At 47.7% G+C, this 21,182-nt stretch overlaps 1 protein-coding gene across 3 annotated transcripts in view; it reads right to left on the bottom strand.

The window, feature by feature from the left end:
* Positions 1-21,182, bottom strand: part of WDR4 (WDR4 tRNA N7-guanosine methyltransferase non-catalytic subunit) — a 154,505-nt gene that overhangs the window by 86,815 nt on the left and 46,508 nt on the right. For all 3 annotated transcript variants that reach the window (XM_077293516.1, XM_077293515.1, XM_077293517.1), the window contains 7 exons: positions 18,976-19,132; positions 18,794-18,906; positions 18,541-18,601; positions 18,313-18,411; positions 18,118-18,182; positions 17,747-17,927; positions 11,578-11,647 (listed from right to left, as the gene is read on the bottom strand). In XM_077293516.1, coding sequence (XP_077149631.1) covers positions 11,578-11,647; positions 17,747-17,927; positions 18,118-18,182; positions 18,313-18,411; positions 18,541-18,601; positions 18,794-18,906; positions 18,976-19,132 — 746 coding nt within the window. The remainder of the gene's footprint in view (positions 1-11,577; positions 11,648-17,746; positions 17,928-18,117; positions 18,183-18,312; positions 18,412-18,540; positions 18,602-18,793; positions 18,907-18,975; positions 19,133-21,182) is intronic.

Genomic DNA, 21,182 nt, shown 5'->3' on the forward strand with positions numbered 1-21,182 from the left:
CAGGCCTGAAGCCAGGGACTAAATTTCTACATGCGGCCTGGCTCCTCATCCTCTCTCTCCTTGGAGATCTGCAACCACTGGAGACCCAAGATAACAGGGGTCCCCTCCATACCCTCCAGCACTTTGAGAGTGTTCCCGAGGAGAAAGGTGACACTGAAGCCCCCCTTGAACAACGGATACAGCTGAACCCCTGCACCATCGCAAGCAAGGACAAAGATCCGGACCCTTTGTGACAGCACTTCAGCTGGGGTAGGCCCTTTAGCGTCACTGTCACAGTGCTACTGGTCTCCCCTGGCCCTAGCCTTCACCGTGGGTGACAGCCCTGCACACTTCCTTATCACTGGCCAGGAGATTAAGCAGCTGCAACACTAAGGCTATGTGCACACGTAGGAAATGTGGTGCAGAATTTTCTGCACTAAATCTGCATCTGCAGATTTGATGCAGTTTCTATGCAGTTTCTGTGCAGTTTCTGTGCAGTTTCTATGCAGATTCTATGCAGTTTCTGTGCAGTTTCTGTGCAGTTTCTGTGCAGTTTCTGTGCAGTTTCTGTGCAGTACAATGTAAATCAATGGGGAAAAAAAAAAGCTGTGCACATGGTGCAGAAAAATCTGCAGCAGAAACGCTGCAGAACTGCACAAAAGAAGCGACGTGCACTTCTTTGAAATCTGCAGCGTTTCTGCGCAGATTTTTCTGCACCATGTGCACAGCTTTTTTTTTTCCCATTGATTTACATTGTAGTGTAAATCACAGTGCAGTTCTGCAGCGTTTCTGCAGCAGAAAAATCTGCTGCAGTTCTGCACCAATTCTGCACTAAATCTGCATCGTGTGCACATACCCTTATAGACTGAACAAGCAGGACGGCGATCCCTCCCCCGCCTCACTAGTTGTAGCTAAGAGGGAACCAGCCAGGAGAAAGAGCACCACTAGACGCTGCCACCTGCCCTGCAGAAAAGACACACAATCCCCCTAGAGCTGACAAGCACAGCAGGCAGCAGAGCGGCTGCTCTAAAAGAACAGACAGGCAGCGCTGATATAGAGATAAGGAGTCAGGGAGCAAAGCTGTGGAACTAATTTGTGCCTACATCAGGGGGGGTCTCTTTATTATACGGCTGGGAGCCTAAGAAGAGGACTAATAATAATAATACATACCATAAACTGTACTAGCAGGGAGCCGCTGTGGTTGTATTTACAGAGGATAATAACAGACTCTCACATCCCTCTTGCCCCAAGAAATACTAAAATCTGAGGAGGGGTTAATCACACTGCCTGAGCAGGAAGCCCTGCTGTGCTACCATACAAGCAAGGGTTAATCTCACTCCCTTCACTCTTAAAGAGACAGAGAGCTGAGCTGTGATAATAACAAGCCCAAAGCTCACAATTCCTATTAGAGAGACTGCTCTGGGGAACACAACACCACAGCACCACCTAGTGGCTTATATTTTAAAGGAGAAGCTCATTTCCCCATAATCTCTGTGAACCTATACCTTCTAAATCTGTCACCTCTTATTACGTATCAGTCACCACTATTCAAGTGAAAAAGGGGGAAACATAAAAACAAACAAGGGGGGTGAGCCGGTCAACTCTTTATACATCTATAAAATCTCACCTTATCTCCAGAATGAGCACCACTAGAAACAAAGGGTCCTCTCCTGCCTCAAAAATCCCTAACCTACCAAAAAGCAACAAAGCTCATCCACAACGCCAAGTTAACAGCGATAGAGCTACTGCTACTAATAGAAGTAGATCCCGCTCACCACGCAGGCTTAACACTCCTACAAAGCAATCTTACTACCCCCAATGCATACCCGTAAATAGTGGTAAAAACAACCAAATCCTCGCGGAGATGGACACTTCTCAGAGCCTTAAAAGAAACGCTCCAGGAACATGGGGAAAGGTTTATACCTCTTCACACGAACAATCTGGCTCGGATGAGGAGTCAGAGGATATCTCTCCAAATTCCTCCCCCGTGAAACCCAAGGCCAAGAAAAATCCCCCAAACTATAATTATGAGGATGATTTTCCATCTTTAAAGGGATCCAAAGTAGGTCTCGAACCGCCACAGGGAGACGTATTCTCATACTTGGACAGACTATCTGAAAAAATGGAAAAAATGGGAAGGGATATGGACAAAAACTTCAAAGAACAAAGTAAACAGATTGACCTCAAATTAAATTCAATGTTTGAAAAGCTCTCTGAAAAGATTACCAACCATGAAGAGAGACTACAAAAACTTGAACGAAAATCAGCTAACTCGTCCTTTGACTTAGAGGAACTTTCTGCTGAGGTATACAAACTCAAGCTTAAAATCTCAGACGTGGAAGATAGAAGCCGCCGCAATAATTTAAAGATACGAGGCATCCCGGAAAGCATTCCTCCAGAACGTCTCTCTGACCACATTAAAGACATCTTCAAATCAGCTATACCAAACCTCTCCTCTTCTGATCTTGAGATAGACAGGGCTCATAGACTTCCGCGGCCCCCAAAATTAGCAGCCGAAGTCCCAAGGGACACAATCCTGAGGGTACACTTCTTCCAAACGAAAGAAAAAATTCTAAAATACCTAAAGGACCAAAAAACGTTCCCAGACCCGTATAGCAATCTGAAGGTCTTTCCTGACTTGTCAAAATTCACATTAGATGCTAGACGCTCATTCTCCGGCGTCACCTCTGCCCTCAGGGATAAAGGAATCCCATACAATTGGGGATTCCCCCTCAAGCTCCTAATCCGCCACCAGGGCAAAGTTATCCCTGTCTTCACCCCAGAGGAAGGTGCCAACTTCCTAAGATCCATCTCCAGACCAAGACAAAATACTGGAACATGAGAAATAACTTCATTGTCTACTAGGTTCTCTTTATGCCTACTTTGGGTTTCACTATTACCCGTCCATGTGAAATACCCCGTGTGTTTAGTAGCAGATCACTACTTAGTGTTCTGCTTATGTTTATTGCTTACTGTTAATAATCTGCCTTTCTCTTTACAGGTTGTTTTTTTTTTTTTACTGATATACACCGATTGTATTCAAGTACTGGTTCAGTCTATATCATTGTATCCATCTGTTCCAGGTTCCAAGTTACTTAGCTCTCTACTGATCATCCCCGCACCTAATCCAAATTAGACCCATCATGAGTTTCAAACTCACCTCCTACAATGTGAAAGGCCTAAATAGCCCATGGAAGAGGTTTTCCCTCTGGAGGGAGCTAGAAAGATCACACATAGACATTGCATGCGTTCAGGAGTCAAAGTTCATGATTAACAACCACCCACACCTCTATCACAAAAAGTTCCCCTACATTTTTACATCCTGTGGTCCCCAGAAAAAAGCAGGTGTAATCACTATGATAAGTTCCTCAACTCCTTTTGAAATCATAGAGGAACATAAAGATACTAACGGTAGATACCTCATCTTGATCTGCAAAATCAATGACCAAATCTGTACCCTAGTAAACCTTTATGCCCCCAACCGTCACCAAATTCGCTTTCTTAACAAGCTTATGAAAACTATCTCCAAGGTTAGGAAAGGTGAACTAATTCTTGCTGGAGATTTCAACATTACACCGGATAGTACTATAGACTCCTCCTCACACACCCGCAGTCCCTCAGATAACCTAAATCAGTGGATCTTTAAAAACGAACTTTTCGACGTCTTTAGGTGCCTAAATACGTCGTCAAGAGAGTACACTTTCTTTTCAGACGTACACCAGTCCACATCCCGGATTGATCTAATCCTTACGGACGTGTTCACTCTCCCCAGACTCCAGGAGATCTCTATAGGCAAAAAATCTTTCTCGGATCATTCACCAGTACACAGTCTTATTCAATTAGGTCCCCCTCTTAAGAAAGCCAATATGTGGAGATGTAACTCTAGCATCCTCCACGACACCTTCCACAAGCAAAAAATAGAAAAGGCCATTTCCCAATTCTTCATAGAGAACAAATCCTCCTCAACCAACCCTTTTAATAATTGGTGTACTCACAAGGCTGTACTCAGAGGTACTTTCATTGACATTTCGTCAAAAATTAAAAAAGAAAATAGAAGGAAAATCTTGGAAGTCCAAACCCAAATCCACAATAAAGAATCCGAAATACTAGCCCACCATTCCCAATCCTCCTCTCTCCAAACTGAACTCTTGACCTTGAGACAAAATCTCAAGTCACTCATCACCACTCCTTAGGGTACTGTCACACAGTACCATTTTGATCGTTACGACGGCACGATCCGTGACGTCGCAGCGATCGTATGATTATCGCTCCAGCGTCGTAGACTGCGGTCACACGTTGCAATCACGGCGCTGGAGCGATGCCGAAGTCCCCGGTAACCAGGGTAAACATCGGGTAACTAAGCGCAGGGCCGCGCTTAGTAACCCGATGTTTACCGTGGTTACCAGCGTAAACGTAAAAAAAACAAACAGTACATACTTACATTCCGGTGTCTGTCCCCGGCGTTCTGCTTCTCTCCACTGTGTAAGCGCCATAGCCGGCAAGCACAGCGGTGACGTCAGACGTCACCGCCGTGCTCGCTTTCCGGCTGGCAGACGCTCACACAGTACAGAGAAGCTGAGACGCTGGAGGACAGACACCGGAATGTAAGTATGTACTGTTTGGTTTTTTTACTTTTACGCTGGTAACCACGGTAAACATCGGGTTACTAAGCGCAGCCCTGCGCTTAGTTACCCGATGTTTACCCTGGTTACAAGCGAACACATCGCTGGATCGCTGTCACACACAACGATCCAGCGATGTCAGCGGGTGATCAAGCGACGAAAGAAAGTTCCACACGATCTGCTACGACGTACGATTCTCAGCAGGATCCCTGATCGCTGCTGCGTGTCAGACACTGCGATATCGTAACGATATCGCTAGAACGTCACGAATCGTACCGTCGTAGCGATCAAAGTGTGACTGTGTGACAGTACCCATACGATGCAGTAGTAAAATCTTCAAAATATAAATATATTACTCCGCACTAAATAAACCGACTTTGTTCATGTCAAATAGGGTAAAGAATAAAAGAATTTATAATAGAATCAACAGAATAGTAGCCACCTCCAAAAACGGTATATTATCCCACCCCCAAGATATAGTTAATGAATTTGCCCATTTCTACCAAAAATTATATAACCTCAATTCAACTTCTTCCTCTTCCCAACCCAACTCGTCAGCTATCAATGATTACCTCAACTCAATTAATCTTCCCTCTTTATCAACCGTTGACTTGGCCTTTATGTCTGCCCCTTTTTCCCCTATTGAAATAGAAGATACTATTAACAAACTCCCCCTTCACAAATCCCCAGGCCCCGACGGTTTTAATAATTCATATTACAAAACCTTCAGTAAACTCTTATCTCCCCACCTTGCAGAAGTATTCAACTTTGCCGCAGACCAGGGGTTATTTCCAAAGGAAATGCTTGAGGCCTCGATTGTCCTGATCCCGAAACCTAAAGGTGACCCTGAATTATTGACCAATTATCGCCCCATTTCCCTCATCAACACAGACATAAAACTGTTCTCCAAAATATTAGCCAACAGGTTGAGTAATTTTCTCCCATATCTTCTGGCCAACGACCAAATGGGATTCACACATGGGAGACAGCCCGCAGACGCCACAAGGAGATTGATAAACGCCATCAGGTACGCCAATTCAACAAAAACCCCAACAACTTTAATATCACTAGATGCCGAGAAGGCCTTTGACCGCATAAATTGGGACTTCCTTAGACACACTCTTTTCAAATTTGGATTCGATCAAAAACTAGTGACTACAATTATGGCACTATACTCAAACCCAAGCGCGAAAATAACCTCCAACAACCATATCTCAAACCCCTTTACTATCTCAAATGGCACCAGACAAGGGTGCCCCCTATCACCCCTACTTTTCAACTTGGCCCTTGAACCCCTAACCGAACACATTCGTAGCAATGCCAAAATTAAAGGTATCCATACCCAACACAAGGAACACAAAATAAGCCTATTCGCGGACGATATCATTTTGACTTTAACTGACCCCCAAAACTCTTCATCTGAGGTTTTTAGTGAGCTGGACGAGTTCTCAGATCTATCTAACTACAAAATCAACCAATCAAAATCGAACATCCTTCCTCTTAATCTTGACACTAAACAAACGGATGCAATAAAGGATAAAACATCCCTCAACTGGTGCAACAGAGAGATTCCTTATCTAGGTATTACTCTCTGCAACAATCTCCAACTTACGGTGAAGATAAATCTGAGAAATTTGACAGACTCAATAAGCAAAGACTGCTTAATCTTTAAAGAAAAAAATCTCTCTTGGTGGGGAAAAAATTATATCCTTAAAACACATACCCTTCCAAAAATTCTATATGTTCTCCGATGTCTCCCTCTGCCCATCCCGGTCATACTTCTAACAAATATCCAAACCTTGTTCAAAACCTTCTTGTGGGGAGGAAAAAAAGCCAGGACTTCTTCCTCATCATTATACAGGAGGAAAGGGAATGGTGGGATGGGCCTTCCTAACATTATTGCCCATTATCAAACCCTTCTGATTAAACAAAGTGTCCATTGGATTTTCCAACGTGAACCTCCGGCCTGGTTTGACTTGGAATTATTTTTAAATAATGGCAAACAGTTAAGTAATATCATCACTCAAGCAATCTCAAACCATCTTCCTAACTGCAACGCTCACCCTCTATTCCAGGCCATCGCCCAAGCCTGGCGTAAATTCTCCAAACCAAGCAGACGGACACACAAATTCTCCATTCTTAAAAACATACCCCTTACTCTTATCTTTAGTCTATCTAATATAACCCTCCCTACAATCTGGCCAGAATTTAAAATCACAAAATTGGGAGATATCCACAACGGCTCCAATTTCTTAGACTTTTCATCCCTGAGGAAAAACTTTAACATTCCTCACTCCTTTTTCTTAGAATTCATCCTCCTAAAAGATAATGTCCTCGCTTTTCTAAAGAAAAATAATGAACTTTACCCACTCCTCAATAAAAGTCTTACTCAATCCTCATCATAAAATCTTCTGGAGTCATGGTTTTCTCTATGACTCTTTCAACAATGACGATAGTTTGTCAAAAAGCCCTTATATGATCACCTGGGAAAAAACCCTAAAATCCACCTTTTCTCCTGAGCAATGGGAAGAAGCTCTCTCCAAAACGTACGACTCCACAATCTCATTCTCTCTTCAAGAAACATACTTTAAAACTATTAGTAATTGGTACCTTACCCCGGCAAAATTAGACTGCGGCTTCAAGGGAGATCTATTACATATGCTCTGGGAATGTCCTAGAGTCAAAATAGTCTGGTCTTGGATCTCTACCACTCTCAACAAACTCTCTAACAAAACTTTAACCCTCACCCCTCAAATGGCCCTTCTTTCCCTCAACCTGGACGAATTAGACTTGGCACTCCAACCCATTTTTATTCATCTTTGTCTTGTAGCAAAAAATCTCATCACTTTCCACTGGAAAAACAAAATACTCCCAAATCCAGAGGCTATCCTACACCTAGTCCAGCAACATAGATCACATGAACTGAAATTTGCTCTGATTAGCAATCAGTTTGCAAGATTTTACAAAAAATGGAACAAATGGGACAAGGCCTTTCCGTCCCCCATTACTTAATTCCCTCACCACCAAATTCTAGGTGCAATACCATTTAATTTTATACTCTGTGCACTAACGGTTCAATCCTTGTTAAATATTTGCTCACATATGATTGGCCTTAATTGGCTTGCAATCTCTCGTCTGTTTATTTGTCTATGCGTTGGTTTGCAGTTGTTTTGTTTAAACCTTATGACCTGGACATTATGTACCTTATAAGTGTATATCACTGTTATATTGTTGTATTGATATTTTTCCCTATGCCCCTCCCTCTTCCACTCCCCCCCCCCACCGTCCTATCCCACCCTTATTCCCTTTTCTTGCCTGTTATTTTAAAATCCAAATAAAATCTTTGGAAAAGAAAAATAAGCAGCATGCGCACGAGACTTCAGGGATCTCAGTCCCCTCGCTTGTACTGTAAACCTTGTGGCCGTACAGGTAGTCGGGGCGAGTCACAGACTGAATCATTTGTATCACTGATAGGTCATGGGGCACAGTGCTGATCATCACTTTATATATTAGAGTGGTGCGTGGCTAATGGCATATTAATGGGGGGGACACATGTATGTGTACAATGTATGTGACCTTCTTATTTTCAGGGCTGCGACGGTCATCGTGGCTGGGAGAGGTCGACATGAAGGTCTGACCAGATGGAGAACAAACAGCAGAAAGCGGCTGTAATCAGACGGGACGTCAGCGGCGCCTGGATGTAGAGATCATTGTGTGACGTGCAGTGATCCCTTATTCTACAGTCTCACATCGGGGTGACGTGTCCGTGTGCTGCCAGGCTTTATTATCTGATGGCACACGGACTCGTAGAGTTTTATAGGTTCATTCACACATCCATGAAAATCACGGATCTGAGAAAGTTTTGTTCTTATCCGATTTTGAGGATCAGCATAGGATATGCTCAATGCGTCTGTAAAAGCGGGCAGCACACCGACACTGCACACGGATACAGTCCCTTAGTATATAATGTGCTCACTTATTATGTATAACACTGTCCCTTATTACGTACCATCCTCTATAGTTCCTTACTATATAGCTTCCTCTACTGTTATGTGCAGTGCTATCCCATTAGTACATAGGATTAGGTCTTGTATTAGCACCGTCCCTTACATAGCGTATTCTTGTTATTTGTGTTATTCACAGCGCCCTCTTAGATTACATAGTCCCCTCTCGTTAGACGCTTCTGCCCCCCGGAGGACAACAAGACAAAGGACCCTCGGACCGGACACAGGCACTGGAAATTGGGACTGATAATCCCCCACAACAACCACGGTAAGGTGGCAGTTATACTGTTCAGACTGACCGTTTGGTGTGGTTTTCCTGTGTTTGCTGCTGCAAAGAAAATCAGAGGTTGTCCCCGATGGTGGGGTGATTCTTGGGTGGAATCATATAGAGGTGTAGTTCCGTTGGGGGCCCAGTGCTCGAACCGTACCTCATAAGGGACGGACACCCCGGATTGACCAGTGATGTAATTCTCTTTACAGTCAAAATATCCTGAATTCCTGATCACTGTTAGAATCAGGCGCGGTGAGGTGATCGAAGATTGGGTAGGATACGGAACTCAGGAATATATATATATATATATATATATATATATATATATATATATATATATATATATATAACCAGTGTCCGGAGCGATAGTCTAAGACGCCCTCCTCCTTTCACTAAGTACCGCGTTGGCATTTTGGGCATCCCAGAGGGGGATAGACCCGGTGGAACAGACTGAATGGTCGCTCCAGTACTGTGCACAACTGAAGTGAGGATATTTAGCTCTAAAGGAGAATCATATTTCCGTGGAAGAAAAAGAACAGTTTGGATTTGTGTAATGGATCTGATACCGTTAGTCTTATGTTAGTTAGTTATGTTAGTCTGCAAAGTACTGCAGTGCGCAGGCGCTGGGACAGGTCAGAGACGCCACGCACCTGCGCACTGCAGTACCTTGCTCTGCCCTTAACAGGACAAAGTACGCCTGCGCCACAGCCGCGGCGTGAAGACCAGAAGAGGACGTCATGGAATGAAGATGGGAGGCCCCGGACCGCGATGCCCATCGGACCGGACCCCAGCGGGACCGCCCCAGGGTGAGTTTAATCTAATGTCTTTTTCTCCTCTTTCAGGATACATCGGGGGCTTATCTACAGCATTACAGAGTGCATTACAGAATGCTGGCGATAAGCCCCTGATGACGGTGGGCTTACCTCACCATCGATTTTGGGGGTGACAGGTTCCCTTTAATACTACTGTTGTTGTCCAAAACTTATCATAGTCACTAATCAATACACTGTAGTACTGGATTACTTAACAGCAGCACAGGGTGGTATGTGTCAGGTTATTGGACCCGCATGCTGTCATTATATAGATCCCAATAGCACTATGAAGTTAAAGGATATTCAAAGACTCAGAGATCAATATGATAAAGACAATGACCGTAATAAGGACAGTCGGTGGGCAGACACCTTCTCCTTAATTAATCCAGCCAATTGGTTTAAGGGACTTGGGGGCTGGATAACTGGAATCTTGCAAAGTTTGTTACACATTGCTGCCTTTATCCTTGTTATGTATGTAATACTAAAACTTGTTCTTTGGTGTATTTCTGTATGTATTTGGAAATTCTGCACTAAGACAACTAATGATGAAACCAAAAGCGTTGCCACCCCTGCTCTTCTCTACACCGATTTCACAAAGTTACCCGATGAAGATGTTGAAGCCAAGCGCATGGCTATCTTCAAAAGATCCCCACCACTGTTATCAATAATTGTTATTCGTAAATTCTAGTATACAGGGGGGACGGGTGTGCCGCAACAGCCATGGCTGGTAACATGGCACCAGCCATGTGAAGACCAGTACCCCTCGAGCTTAGAGCTTGGGATAGTACCTCTGATGCTGGACATTAGTTAACAAAATGTATCTGGGGGGGATTGTGAAGGACTAAATTAAGAAAAATTAAAGCAGGCTCCATTTTGTACTTTTTGACTCCATCTTGTTGTTTTGTGATAAATTCTGTTACTAGGCTAAAGTTCATAGTTGTTATGAAAGCCAGATTGTTCTAGTCTGAATAAGATATGAGACTGAGGGTGTATTGTTCTACGAGACCCTGACGCACAAGCCGTTATGTTTATTTCTATGCCACGTAGACACGGCCATATATGTAGTTTCCGGGTTTTCCTGCATTCTTATAGGTTAAGAACTGTGAATGTGTTTTTATACTATTGGTTGAAGTATAACTTGATAAGATTATGAAAAGTGTGATACAATAAACGGGATTAGGGATTTGCCGTTGATCCTCCCAAACAGAGACACATCTCTGTCTGGTCATTCTCAGTTGCAGGCAACGCCCTGTGGATCAATTTGAAAATCACTGAGTCAACTGTGAAGGGTCACTTCAGATCCTCCCCCAACAGGATAAGGGGCCACACCTCGATATACACAGGACCCAGATAATGGACCCCCAGCTATGGGGTCTACATGACTGTACTGTCCAGCTGTAGGATAAGGGGCCACACCCCGATATACACAGGACCCGGATAATGGACCCCCAGCTATAGGGACTACATGACTGTACTGTCCAGCTGTAGGATAAGGGGCCGCACCCCAATATACACAGGACCCAGATAATGGACCCTCAGCTATGGGGACTACATGACTGTACTGTCCAGCTGTAGGATAAGGGGCCGCACCCCTGATATACACAGGACCCGGATAATGGACCCCCAGCTATAGGGACTACATGACTGTACTGTCCAGCTGTAGGATAAGGGGCCGCACCCCGATATACACAGGACCCAGATAATGGACCCCCAGCTATGGGGACTACATGACTGTACTGTCCAGCTGTAGGATAAGGGGCCGCACCCCGATATACACAGGACCCCGAAAACACGTCCTTCTCTGATGACTCGTTCCCCGTAATAGGTCACATCCTCCCGGGCCCTCAGATGCCACCTGTGATCTCCGCTGACAAGTGGGCGGGGCTTACCTCCCATCTGCTCCCAGCTCTCCCCGATCACGTCTGACAGCTCCTTCGTGCGGTCGTCTCTTGGCGCAGGCTGCAGAGAACACACAGGAGCGGTCAGTGATGGCCCCACGCACATGACTCCCACCCATGGCACAGTCCGAGAGCCTCTAGCCCCCTCCTCAATCCGCCACAGGAGTAATAACTCTAGAAGAGTAACACACATTAGTAATATCTGATCCTGGGAAAGCTGGGTCACCGCCGGTGTGAATGCAGGTGCTCGAAGGCGGAAATCTCAGCTCTGTACTTACAGATACCTGTGATACCAGCAACAGACTACACTGATTACTAACATGAAGGGCCCGATTCATCTGGACCGGCGGTGTTCACACAGAAGATGTGCTGCAGTCAGACGCTGCTGATACATGAAGGAGTGTACACCTCTGTGCAGGGGGCAAACAGAATCTCAGCATACAGGGAGCTCCCCCTAGTGGTGGCTGCAGACAGGATGTTATCATGTATCTCTGTATACAGGGAGTTCCCCCTAGTGGTGGCTGCAGACAGGATGTTATCATGTATCTCTGTATACAGGGAGCTCCCCCTAGTGGTGACTGCAGACAGGATCTTATCATGTATCTCTGTATACAGGGAGCTCCCCCTAGTGGTGACTGCAGACAGGATCTTATCATGTATCTCTGTATACAGGGAGCTCCCCCTAGTGGTGACTGCAGACAGGATCTTATCATGTATCTCTGTATACAGGGAGCTCCCCCTAGTGGTGGCTGCAGACAGGATCTTATCATGTATCTCTGTATACAGGGAGCTCCCCCTAGTGGTGACTGCAGACAGGATCTTATCATGTATCTCTGTATACAGGGAGCTCCCCCTAGTGGTGACTGCAGACAGGATCTTATCATGTATCTCTGTATACAGGGAGCTCCCCCTAGTGGTGACTGCAGACAGGATCTTATCATGTATCTCTGTATACAGGGAGCTCCCCCTAGTGGTGACTGCAGACAGGATCTTATCATGTATCTCTATATACAGGGAGCTCCCCCTAGTGGTGGCTGCATGTGGGATCTTATCATGTATCTCTGTATACAGGGAGCTCCCCCTAGTGGTGACTGCAGACAGGATCTTATCATGTATCTCTGTATACAGGGAGCTCCCCCTAGTGGTGACTGCAGACAGGATCTTATCATGTATCTCTGTATACAGGGAGCTCCCCCTAGTGGAGACTGCAGACAGAATCTTATCATGTATCTCTGTATACAGGGAGCTCCCCCTAGTGGTGGCTGCAGAAAGGATCTTATGTATCTCTGTATACAGGGAGCTCCCCCTAGTGGTGGCTGCAGACAGGATCTTATGTATCTCTGTATACAGGGAGCTCCCCCTAGTGGTGGCTGCAGACAGGATCTTATGTATCTCTGTATACAGGGAGATCCCCCTAGTGGTGGCTGCAGACAGGATCTTATCATGTATCTCTGTATACAGGGAGCTCCCCCTAGTGGTGGCTGCAGACAGGATCTTATGTATCTCTGTATACAGGGAGCTCCCCCTAGTGGTGGCTGCAGACAGGATCTTATGTATCTCTGTATACAGGGAGATCCCCCTAGTGGTGGCTGCAGACAGGATCTTATCATGTATCTCTGTATACAGGGAGCTCCCCCTAGTGGTGGCTGCAGACAGGATCTTATCATGTATCTCTGTATACAGGGAGCTCCCCCTAGTGGTGACTGCAGACAGGATCTTATCATGTATCTCTGTATACAGGGAGCTCCCCCTAGTGGTGGCTGCAGACAGGATCTTATCATGTATCTCTGTATACAGGGAGCTCCCCCTAGTGGTGACTGCAGACAGGATCTTATCATGTATCTCTGTATACAGGGAGCTCCCCCTAGTGGTGACTGCAGACAGGATCTTATCATGTATCTCTGTATACAGGGAGCTCCCCCTAGTGGTGGCTGCAGACAGGATCTTATCATGTATCTCTGTATACAGGGAGCTCCCCCTAGTGGTGACTGCAGACAGCATCTTATGTATCTCTGTATACAGGGAGCTCCCCCTAGTGGTGACTGCAGACAGGATCTTATCATGTATCTCTGTATACAGGGAGCTCCCCCTAGTGGTGGCTGCAGACAGGATCTTATCATGTATCTGTATACAGGGAGCTCCCCCTAGTGGTGACTGCAGACAGGATCTTATGTATCTCTGTATACAGGGAGCTCCCCCTAGTGGTGACTGCAGACAGGATCTTATCATGTATCTCTGTATACAGGGAGCTCCCCCTAGTGGTGGCTGCAGACAGGATCTTATCATGTATCTCTGTATACAGGGAGCTCCCCCTAGTGGTGGCTGCAGACAGGATCTTATGTCTATATACAGGGAGCTCCCCCTAGTGGTGACTGCACACAGGGTCTTATCATGTATCTCTGTATACAGGGAGCTCCCCCTAGTGGTGGCTGCAGACAGGATCTTATCATGTATCTCTGTATACAGGGAGCTCCCCCTAGTGGTGACTGCAGACAGGATCTTATCATGTATCTCTGTATACAGGGAGCTCCCCCTAGTGGTGGCTGCAGACAGGATCTTATGTATCTTTGCATACAGGCAGCTCCCCCTAGCGGTGGCTGTAGACAGGATCTTATGTCTATATACAGGGAGCTCCCCCTAGTGGTGACTGCACACAGGGTCTTATCATGTATCTCTGTATACAGGGAGCTCCCCCTAGTGGTGGCTGCAGACAGGATCTTATGTCTATATACAGGGAGCTCCCCCTAGTGGTGACTGCACACAGGGTCTTATCATGTATCTCTGTATACAGGGAGCTCCCCCTAGTGGTGGCTGCAGACAGGATCTTATCATGTATCTCTATATACAGGGAGATTCCCCCTAGTGGTGGTTGCAGACAGGATCTTATCATGTATCTCTGTATACAGGGAGCTCCCCCTAGTGGTGACTGCACACAGGGTCTTATCATGTATCTCTGTATACAGGGAGCTCCCCCTAGTGGTGGCTGCAGACAGGATGTTATCATGTATCTCTGTATACAGGGAGCTCCCCCTAGTGGTGACTGCAGACAGAATCTTATCATGTATCTCTGTATACAGGGAGCTCCCCCTAGTGGTGACTGCAGACAGGATCTTATCATGTATCTCTGTATACAGGGAGCTCCCCCTAGTGGTGACTGCAGACAGGATCTTATCATGTATCTCTATATACAGGGAGCTCCCCCTAGTGGTGGCTGCAGACAGGATCTTATCATGTATCTCTGTATACAGGGAGCTCCCCCTAGTGGTGACTGCAGACAGGATCTTATCATGTATCTCTGTATACAGGGAGCTCCCCCTAGTGGTGACTGCAGACAGGATCTTATCATGTATCTCTGTATACAGGGAGCTCCCCCTAGTGGTGACTGCAGACAGGATCTTATCATGTATCTCTATATACAGGGAGCTCCCCCTAGTGGTGGCTGCATGTGGGATCTTATCATGTATCTCTGTATACAGGGAGCTCCCCCTAGTGGTGACTGCAGACAGGATCTTATCATGTATCTCTGTATACAGGGAGCTCCCCCTAGTGGTGACTGCAGACAGGATCTTATCATGTATCTCTGTATACAGGGAGCTCCCCCTAGTGGTGACTGCAGACAGGATCTTATCATGTATCTCTATATACAGGGAGCTCCCCCTAGTGGTGGCTGCATGTGGGATCTTATCATGTATCTCTGTATACAGGGAGCTCCCCCTAGTGGTGACTGCAGACAGGATCTTATCATGTATCTCTGTATACAGGGAGCTCCCCCTAGTGGTGACTGCAGACAGGATCTTATCATGTATCTCTGTATACAGGGAGCTCCCCCTAGTGGAGACTGCAGACAGAATCTTATCATGTATCTCTGTATACAGGGAGCTCCCCCTAGTGGTGGCTGCAGAAAGGATCTTATGTATCTCTGTATACAGGGAGCTCCCCCTAGTGGTGGCTGCAGACAGGATCTTATGTATCTCTGTATACAGGGAGCTCCCCCTAGTGGTGGCTGCAGACAGGATCTTATGTATCTCTGTATACAGGGAGATCCCCCTAGTGGTGGCTGCAGACAGGATCTTATCATGTATCTCTGTATACAGGGAGCTCCCCCTAGTGGTGGCTGCAGACAGGATCTTATGTATCTCTGTATACAGGGAGCTCCCCCTAGTGGTGGCTGCAGACAGGATCTTATGTATCTCTGTATACAGGGAGATCCCCCTAGTGGTGGCTGCAGACAGGATCTTATCATGTATCTCTGTATACAGGGAGCTCCCCCTAGTGGTGGCTGCAGACAGGATCTTATCATGTATCTCTGTATACAGGGAGCTCCCCCTAGTGGTGACTGCAGACAGGATCTTATCATGTATCTCTGTATACAGGGAGCTCCCCCTAGTGGTGGCTGCAGACAGGATCTTATCATGTATCTCTGTATACAGGGAGCTCCCCCTAGTGGTGGCTGCAGACAGGATCTTATCATGTATCTGTATACAGGGAGCTCCCCCTAGTGGTGACTGCAGACAGGATCTTATGTATCTCTGTATACAGGGAGCTCCCCCTAGTGGTGACTGCAGACAGGATCTTATCATGTATCTCTGTATACAGGGAGCTCCCCCTAGTGGTGGCTGAAGACAGGATCTTATCATGTATCTCTGTATACAGGGAGCTCCCCCTAGTGGTGGCTGCAGACAGGATCTTATGTCTATATACAGGGAGCTCCCCCTAGTGGTGACTGCACACAGGGTCTTATCATGTATCTCTGTATACAGGGAGCTCCCCCTAGTGGTGGCTGCAGACAGGATCTTATCATGTATCTCTGTATACAGGGAGCTCCCCCTAGTGGTGACTGCAGACAGGATCTTATCATGTATCTCTGTATACAGGGAGCTCCCCCTAGTGGTGGCTGCAGACAGGATCTTATGTATCTTTGCATACAGGCAGCTCCCCCTAGCGGTGGCTGTAGACACGCTCTTGTGTATCTCTATATACAGGGAGACTCCCCCTAGTGGTGATTGCAGACAGGATCTTATCATGTATCTCTGTATACAGGGAGCTCCCCCTAGTGGTGACTGCACACAGGGTCTTATCATGTATCTCTGTATACAGGGAGCTCCCCCTAGTGGTGGCTGCAGACAGGATCTTATGTCTATATACAGGGAGCTCCCCCTAGTGGTGGTTGCAGACAGGATCTTATCATGTATCTCTGTATACAGGGAGCTCCCCCTAGTGGTGACTGCAGACAGGATCTTATCATGTATCTCTGTATACAGGGAGCTCCCCCTAGTGGTGACTGCAGACAGTATCTTATCATGTATCTCTGTATACAGGGAGCTCCCCCTAGTGGTGGCTGCAGACAGGATCTTATCATGTATCTCTGTATACAGGGAGCTCCCCCTAGTGGTGACTGCAGACAGGGTCTTATCATGTATCTCTGTATACAGGGAGCTCCCCCTAGTGGTGGCTGCAGACAGGATCTTATGTCTATATACAGGGAGCTCCCCATAGTGGTGACTGCAGACAGGATCTTATCATGTATCTCTGTATACAGGGAGCTCCCCCTAGTGGTGACTGCAGACAGGATCTTATCATGTATCCCTGTATACAGGGAGCTCCCCCTAGTGGTGGCTGCAGACAGGATCTTATGTATCTTTGCATACAGGCAGCTCCCCCTAGCGGTGGCTGTAGACACGCTCTTGTGTATCTCTATATACAGGGAGACTCCCCACCAGTGGTGACTGCAGACAGATTATCGCACAAACCACCTGCTTATTCTTTTTCCCCCTTATTCTAGTATTTAAAACTCTCTTCCTGCTGCACACAGAATCCCTGCTAATCCTATTAACATTCAGTGAAACCTTCTCCCGTGTCTTGTAACTGTGCCCTCTGGATCTCACAATCAGTATGTAACAAACTCCTCTACATCCACATCTTCCTTTCCAATTCTCTTAACCTTCTGGCTCTCAGTGGACCCTGCAGTCAGACTCCACCGCTGCTGCTAATTTCTCGTATGGGGGGCTAAAATTCTCACAGCCCAGCTCCCCCACGCCCAGCACAACCACCACACCCGACCAGCCCCGCTCCCCCTTGCCCAGCATGCAGACCAGCCAACAGTACGTTTTCCGCTCCTTCTGCTCAGCACTTTGCATCCCCCACCACAGTAATGTCTGACCTGCCATCTCTGCTCCCTATATTGGAGGAGCTGTATAGGGTTTGCCTTGATGGCAGAGAACACCCAAAGGGAAGTGGAGTCCTCAAAATCCAGGTCCACAGGAACATATGGAAGGTTGACATACAGCGGGTGGGCAAGACATGGACTGGCCAAGATTGAGAACAGGTAGATTCCAGGAACGCTAGAAGACAGAAAATTTGGTCACCAACCAACTTACACTACACATGTCCTGTACAACAAGTCTACACCTCACTCCACCCCGGGCGTCTATCGGGGGTCATAACCCGCCCACACGCCAAGTCACCTCATGATATCCCGCCCATACGATACCACCATCGGAAGACACTAGATCCCGTCCCCCAGCTCCTCACCCATCGCACACCACAGCTACTTGTTCTCCTCTGGGGCAGCAGCGGATCCTGGCGACTGCAAATTCCTGAAAGAATCATGATCTCACTAGTAATTAAAAATCCCATCATGAAACGCCCCATCACCTCCTGAGGATCCACCCCACACAAGCGGTCAGGAGCCCACGGCACAGTCTGGGCTTGGTGGAAGGGTCTCACCTTGACCTCTAGATCATCATCAGGCCTCGGGATGCTGCTGATCGTACAGTTCTGAAGCTCTTGTCCGGTCTCGTATCTCCACAGACGCAGCGTCCCATCCTAGAAAAAAAAAAAGAAAAAAGAAAAAGAGGAGATGTGGAGGGGGAGAGGCAAAAGACAAGTACGGGGCCAACGGGAAGGGCGTAGGGCAAACGGGGGAGGTGCGGTCACCGCACACCTGTCACTTACTCCTGACCCGGACAACAGCAGCTTCTCTCGACCTTCTGGCAGCACCAGCTGTGACACAAACCTGGAACATAAGAAACGTGAGCGGTTGTCCATTTCTGACCCTCAGCCACCCAACAAGTCACCGGTTATCCCTTTCTGCAAACTCCCACAGGGCCAACATCCTTTGGTAACTATCTCAGTAGCCCCTCCCATTACTGACCACCCAGACCCACCCCCTATAGGGCTTCTCCCAGAGACCCGTTGCCCAGCTCACTCTGTATGTCCTAGGCAGAAGGAGGTGATGACGTGTGGTGCCCCCCACTGGCTGACTCGGATTTTCTCATCACGGTCGCAGGTTATGATGTGTTGTCCATCCAGAGTTGCCACCTGTAAGAGGAGAGGTGAGAGGAGGCAGCAGAGCAGTTGGTGACCCGCTCTCCACGGCCCCCTAATTACCAAGTCCAGTAACATAGAGAGGTGCCCCAGCTCCAGTCGCCCATACTCCTCCGCCGCCTTCACTGAGAAAGAGAAAACGTCTCCAGACTTATCCGCCACCAGGACCCGGCTGTTACAGGGCGAGAAGACGAGAGCGGTGCAGCGACGGCTCAGCCACCTGCACAAAGAGGGGATGGTGACAATAGAGAGGACCCAGGAATACAGATCAGCAAGTGCCCATTCCACACCACCCCGTCAGCATATAAACCAGTGTCAGATCCAGAGGAACCTAAACACCCCTCCCAGAGACCCTGACTCCATCTCCCAGAGGGCTCTACTCCACATCCAAACCCCTCCCACAAAGTGACCAAATCTACCCCAAAACCCACCCACACAGACCCTGACCACACCCACACTCCTCCCAGAGGGAAAAACTCCATACACACCAGGCAGAGGGCCCAACTCTACCTCCAAACACCTCCCAGAGACCCTGACTCCACCCCCCAGAGGGCTCTACTTCACATCCAAACCCCTCCTACAAAGGGACCAAATCTACCCCAAAACCCACCCACACAGACCCTGACCACACCCACACTCCTCCCAGAGGGAACAACTCCATACACACATGGCAGAGGGCCCAACCTTATCTCCAAACACCGCCTACAGAGACCCTGACTCCACCCCCCAGAGGGCTCTACTCCACATCCAAACCCCTCCCACAAAGTGACCAAATCTACCCCAAAACCCACCCACACAGACCCTGACCACACCCACACTCCTCCCAGAGGGAACAACTCCATACACACCTGGCAGAGGGCCCAACCTTATCTCCAAACACCGCCTACAGAGACCCTGACTCCACGCCCCACAGAGGGCTCTACTCCACATCCAAACCCCTCCTACAAAGGGACCAAATCTACCCCAAAACCCACCCACACAGACCGACCACACCCTCACTCCTCCCAGAGGGAACAACTCCACACACACATGGCAGAGGGCCTAACCTTATCTTCAAACACCGCCTACAGAGACCCTGACTCCACGCCCCACAGAGGGCTCTACTCCACATCCAAACCCCTCCCACAAAGTGACCAAATCTACCCCAAAACCCACCCACAGACCCTGACCACACCCACACCTCCCAGAGGGAACAACTCCATACACACCTGGCAGAGGGCCCAACTCTACCTCCAAACACCTCCCAGAGAGACCCTGACTCCACCCCCCAGAGGGCTCTACTTCACATCCAAACCCCTCCTACAAAGGGACCAAATCTACCCCAAAACCCACCCACAGACCCTGACCACACCCCTCCCAGAGGGAACAACTCCACACACACACGGCAGAGGGCCCAACCTTATCTCCAAACACCTCCCACAGAGACCCTGACTCCACCCCCCAGAGGGCTCTACTCCACATCCAAACCCCTCCCACAAAGTGACCAAATCTACCCCAAAGCCCAACCACACAGACCCTGACCACACCCACACTCCTCCCAGAGGGAACAACTCCACACACCTCCGGCAGAGGGCCCAACTCTACCTCCAAACACCTCCCACAGAGACTCTGACCCCACCCACTAAGACCTTGACCCCTCCCCCTAAAGCCATCCCACAAAAGGGACAAACTCCCACCCCAAACACTTGCCAGAGACCCTGACCGCTCCAAACCCCTCAATGAAATTATTTTTTTAATATCTCTCTCTCTCTCTCTCTCTCTCTCTCTCTCTCTCTCTCTCCTCCATGCAAGGCATATGTTATTTTTTGACTCCGGAAATTACTACGTCCGAAAACGTAACATAGCACTATGATGCCGCAGGAGCCGGAACCTAGCACTATGATGCCGCAGGAGCCGGAACCTATGTCATCACGCTGCCCACAATTAATTGGCTCAAAAAAATGGCGGGGAAGGCGTCATTCGAAACGCGACTTTGGCGCCAAGTTCGCGTTCCACGTGGCCGACCCACACTGGGATCGGATCGGGTTTCATGAGACGCCGACTTTGCCAAAAGTCGGCGACTTATGAAAATGAACGACCCGTTTCGCTCAACCCTAAAGTCTCCACCTACACTGCTCAAAGAGGACCCAACTACAGCCAAAAGCCCTCCAACTGCATAGACCCCATACTCCACCCACACCCCTCCCCCAGAAACACATGACCCTTCCTAGAGACATCCTTAGAATACTAGAATGTTAGAGTTGTAAGGGACCTCCTGGGTCATCGTGTCC

This window comes from Ranitomeya variabilis, chromosome 3 (assembly GCF_051348905.1).
Source record: "Ranitomeya variabilis isolate aRanVar5 chromosome 3, aRanVar5.hap1, whole genome shotgun sequence".
In the NCBI taxonomy this organism is placed as follows: Eukaryota; Metazoa; Chordata; class Amphibia; order Anura; family Dendrobatidae; genus Ranitomeya; species Ranitomeya variabilis.